Raw genomic sequence first — 5,081 nt, forward strand, 5'->3', positions numbered from 1 at the left:
AACTGAGTTGAGTGGCCAGAACATGCACTCAACATGCACTGAGAATCTCAGGATGGAAATTTCTATTCGTGCAGATGAACAGCTGAAGGGATGTCGGTCACGCTCTGAAGCTCATTGTGCCAAAACGGTGGATCCTTTTGACCTCAAATCTTTTTCTGTTAGCAAGAGGAGATGTGTGGCTACTTTTTGTTGTTTATATTATAACTGTGGACCAAATATGTTTTTCAGGAGAGCAGTTTGTTCGGGAAGTTCTGCCTCTTCTCGCAACCTCTCTCCTTCACTCTAGCGATGATGTCATCACTCTAAGTCTCTCTGTGTACTCCATTGTAAAACATCTGAGAGACAAAATCTTAATAAAGTTTGATCAGCAAAATGCAAAATAGTTGAAACAGTATAAATAGTATAAAAAAGTATTAAAAATAGCTGAAGAGAGCACAAGAAGCTTAAGAGCTTGATACTAACTACTACTACTACTAATACTACTAACTTACTAACTCTACAGTATCAAAGGTCTATGAGTACTGTAAATTATAAAAATATTTATGTATTAATTATAATGATATAGTATTTTATATATATTATAGAGCTAGGCCTTATAGGAACTGCCACTTTTTTGTACTATTACTTGTTTAGGTTTACAGACTAGAACTGTAACTGTGCTCTCACTGGAGTATAACATCCTGGTACTTTTATCCTCCTCTGATGCACTAAAGGGCCTGCCTTAGCTTATTCAGGTAATGAACCAGTATAACATTCTTTTATGCACCTGGATAACATGAACCAGTATAACATTCTTTTATGCACCCTCCATCAGAGGCCCGACCTCTGATAGTCATATTTCAGACACCCAACAGCAAAAAGAACAGAAGAATGACTCCAAATAAACACAGTGAAACAGAATGGTTTTATCATGCTGCAAAGATTTTAATTGGTTTATTATTAAGCCTCATTTATGTGTCAGACTCATATGAGTACATACATCAGTGATGGCTAAGTTATGATGATCCTAATTCAGGACATAACCAAAAACCTCCACCTCACACATGCTCAGGATTCTCGTTTCCCCAGGGATGTTGATGGTGACGTACCGACCATCCATCCCACTGCCACACTGGAACTCAGCAGTTTCACCAGCCGGGATGCTTGAAATGTGAGCACACCTGGAGGAGGAGAGATGATTGGTTAACTCAGGAGGAGAGATGATTGGTTAACTCAGGAGGAGTTTAATTAATCAATTAATTAATTCAATTACCTTGGGTTGTTTACTCCCATGTTGTCGGGGGAATCTCCGACATGAATCACAGCTCCATTCAGTTGCCTGAAGGCCCCGTCACCGCGGTTCGTTACATTTACAGAAAACACTTTGTGGGTTTCTAACAGATCCAGTTTCCACCAGGGGTCCATCATGTCTGTGGTGCAAGAGCAGGCTCCGCTTTCCCATGTGCTGTCAGGATTCCCATCAATGGCGTTGGATGCAATGCTTCTGTAATCAAAGAGTGATGACTGGCTGGCTTTTCCTTTGAGTGCCACGTTCTGTCCTAAAACAGGAACAATAACTTATGGTTAGTAATCACACACAGTAAGTTTGATTTAACCCTAACCCTGGAGCAGGGTCAGAATAAAGTACAGGGTTTCTGCTCATGGCGCACTGCCACGCCAAATAAAAGCCACCATGCCTTCAGAATTATGATCTTTTGATGAAGATGAAGACGCTAGCGATCTAAAATAGCTCGTTACTGTAAAAACTCCGGCGGAACTTTAGTTCCATTTTTGTTATGATATGAGACTGGATAAAAATAACAGGAGAGAGGAAGGAAAAGTGTGAACTGCAGTCACAGGGAGAGAGGAGTGGCTGGGTGTGTGTGATAGAGGAGAGATAGTTTATGTGTGGGTCGGTCTTACAACAAGCATCAACAAACTAACACTAGCTTGTTGAATAAGTGAGTGATAACTGTTTTTAAGTTACAATATTATTAACTTTAACAGGCTGTGGCCCCTCTGGGATGAAACAACTGCAAGAGGATGTAATAAAAGCAGAATCCCACTATAAGAGTCTTTCATTCAAATATCCCCATGCTGTTGTCATTAGTATGATCTTAAAGTGTTTTTGTATGTTTGTAAGGAGGGAGGCAAAGTAAAAGCAAAAAAATATCATTTTCAGTTTTTGAAATGTGTTTATGCGGTGGCATGTCCAAGTTATTTAATTTAACAGAACTAAAAAAAATGTGTTTTCTTTTAGTTTTAAGATTATAGACATTTAAACTCTGACATTATTTTGACAGCTTTGGAATATCCATGTTCAATTTTTAGTCAAGGGACCCCAATGATATCTTACTTGTAAAAGTCATGGTAATGTTACTGTATGTAATGTTAAAATTTCCAGGGTTTGGGGTGGGGGGGTGGATGGGTTAAATACAGTGCCAATAAAAAGAAGTCACCCCATCTATAAGATTTCTACAAAGTAAAGCAAATGAAATCAAAATCTGTGATGTTAAATAAGTGACAGGATAAATATTCACCTCCTTTAAAGTGACTGATCTAATTCAACAACTGGTGCTAGTAGTCTCACTGTTAGTGAATGTGTCTCAGTGATTGTAGTGTAAAGACACCTGTGTCTGGAAGGTCCAGTCACTGGTTCATCAATATTCCTGGCTACCATTACACAGTGAAGGCAAAAGAACACTCACAAACTGAGTGGGCGTGCAAGAAGGAGACTAGTGAGAGAGTCCACCAAGACACCTATGACTACTCTGAAGGAGTATTGAGGACTGATGGTGATATTAACAATCTTTGGATTGACTTTCACATTGTATGTCATCTGACTAAGTTAGCACTTTAGTTTATAGATCATGAACTCACTGGTTACTGTAGGGTGCCCGTAGACTTCCACTTCACAGACTGTGAGTAGCCGGTTGTCACCAGGCAGCATTAACGTCACCTCACGTCCGTCTACAGTTGTATTAAAATTGTAAATAAAAATCTCACCAGCATTCATTGCGATAATAGTAGCAACCCTGGAAAAGAACCAAGCATAACTAAAATTAGATTTGACTCCCACAGATCTGAGGAAAGGAGAGAGGATACAGATTTAAAGAAACACCAAGAGTTGCCAGGTAAATTCTGTAGTTTAAACTCATTATGAGAACATGCTTTAAAGTGGATAACGGTTAAATGCTCTTTCTGTAAAACAACTACAGCTGTAATATTAACTGAAATCTGTTTTACAGGACATTACTGTCAACTTTGATGCTCAGTCTTTACTATAAATTCTACAGTCAGTTTGTCAGAGCATGGAAATAGTTAGACAATGTTTAAAACTTCAGCTTGTTTACTTACTTTTGTCGGTCTACATAGACCTCCAGGTCGTTGATTCTCTCTCCACAGCAGTCTCCTCTGTTGACGATGACGATCTGGGAGATGGTGTAGGACTCCAGCAGGTCCACCTTCCACCAGGGTGCAGTCTGTAGAATGGAGGAGGCGCATGATCCAGCATAGAAGTTAGAGTTACGGTTTCCATCAATGGCATTGTTGGCCGCTGCAGTGCTGTCCAACGCACGGTTTGACAGGGTTGCTTTTCCGCGCAGGGCCACGTTCTCTGTGGATGAGGTGGGTTTAATTCATATATAATCTAACAGAACCTTTGGGTGTTCCTGCTGAAAGTTACTCTGCTCACAGGCCAACGAGGCTGCGTTTCAGATGAGAATCAGAATAAATGAGGATTTTTACAGGTTATCCTATTACTGGTAATCAAATGTTTTATGGTAAATGTCTCCCACATGCTCACCGTGGGCTGAGCAGGCTGAGTGCAGAAGCAGCAGCGCGAGGAAAAGAAAGAGGTTCTTCATCCTGTTTGAGAAAGTTGACAAATATTAAAACGAGCATTTCATTTCTGTTTTTAATTTCACAGCACTGGAGAACGACAGTGGGGCACGCTGAGTCTGCCACTGCTGATGTTGGAAGAAAAGAAGAAAGAACAGGATGGAAAAGAGGTGACAGAGTGAGGAACCTCACTAAAACAACGGCAGAATCAACTTCAAACATCTCGTCTTTGTGCTGACTTTAAGTTAGAAGTGATTTCCAGAAACAGCCCTAGAGAGCATAGCCCTCTGAAACTGATGGAGTTAGATGAAGAAGTTTTACCTGGCAACCGTCAGATTCCTCTCCAAGTTCGTGAGCACCAACCAGATCTTTCTAGCCCTTTATAAACATAATTTGCTCAGGCTGTGTTCAGCTTGGACCAATCACATCATACTTAACCATCACCGTCCAATCACATTCATTTTGGCTTATTGATTTATACTGTTAATGTTGTCATTTCTCAACACGAGCTTTAGATTTTAAGGGTTACCCAAGTTCATCTCAAAACCTTTAGTCCAGAAATGGAGCCAGAAACAACATATAAAAGTTTGCCTCAGAACAACAGGGTCCAGGGTCAGGGTCCGATGTCAGGGTCCTGGATCCTTTTATGACCAGGATGTGAAATATCCAAAAGTCTTTCCACTGGGGAGTAAAAAACAGCTTTAAAGAAAAAAAGTCCTTTAGAGCCAACAAAAATTTTACCTCTAACTGTTCTCAAACAATCATAATCATTCTGAAACAACTGAGAGCAGAAATTTGACTTTTAGTTCCTCAGAAATAAAGATGATTACAGTCACTGCACATTCTTTGAAATGAAAACTAGAGAACTAGTAAGAGTGAGTACGGCAATATTTCTGAGGGTCACTCTGTCCTGTTGAGCCACAAGGCTGGGATAGTTAGTGGAGACACAGGGGAGACGGGGGAGATGGCAGAGACAGTGTTAAATTCAACAGCTATTTTTAATTTTAGTCTCACCCAAAGGAAAAATGTGTTGCTCGTCTGTTGTTCAATCTCATCTCTTTAGATCAATCTGAGCCTCTCATATTGGTGTCATTCTGTGATCATGTGTTTCTGAGTTACTTCTCCTAAGGGTCCATTAGGAGCAAGAGATAAGCTTAAAAGAGACAAGAAATCAGTAAGACAAAGGAGGTTGAGTTGAGAAAACCATTTGAGCAATATTTGAGAAGTGGGATACACAGAGGAGATCTCATAATTGTATGCTC

The 5,081-nt window shown here is 40.1% G+C and overlaps 1 protein-coding gene across 1 annotated transcript; it reads right to left on the reverse strand.

The window, feature by feature from the left end:
- Positions 1-900: 900 nt before the first annotated feature.
- LOC121505216 (fucolectin-4-like) lies at positions 901-4,234 on the reverse strand. The gene is made up of 6 exons (XM_041780330.1): positions 4,141-4,234; positions 3,785-3,846; positions 3,337-3,595; positions 2,860-3,014; positions 1,253-1,538; positions 901-1,160 (listed from the first exon to the last, which is right to left on the reverse strand). Exons 2-6 carry the CDS (start codon positions 3,843-3,845, stop codon positions 1,007-1,009), a joined length of 915 nt encoding a protein of 304 aa, XP_041636264.1. The 5' UTR covers position 3,846; positions 4,141-4,234; the 3' UTR covers positions 901-1,006.
- Positions 4,235-5,081: the final 847 nt, after the last annotated feature.

The sequence above is a fragment of the Cheilinus undulatus genome, linkage group 23 (assembly GCF_018320785.1).
Source record: "Cheilinus undulatus linkage group 23, ASM1832078v1, whole genome shotgun sequence".
NCBI classification, from domain to species: domain Eukaryota; kingdom Metazoa; phylum Chordata; class Actinopteri; order Labriformes; family Labridae; genus Cheilinus; species Cheilinus undulatus.

What these genes read in the sequence shown, in the direction of transcription:
- LOC121505216 (XM_041780330.1), bottom strand. Translation starts at nt 3,845, where the DNA reads ATGAAGAACCTCTTTCTTTTCCTCGCGCTGCTGCTTCTGCACTCAGCC. An exon ending in CTCAGCCTGCTCAGCCCACG is followed by an intron (nt 3,596 to 3,784) that starts GTGAGCATGTGG and finishes CCTCATCCACAG; the next exon opens with AGAACGTGGCCCTGCGCGGA. An exon ending in GTCTATGTAGACCGACAAAA is followed by an intron (nt 3,015 to 3,336) that starts GTAAGTAAACAA and finishes GTTCTTTTCCAG; the next exon opens with GGTTGCTACTATTATCGCAA.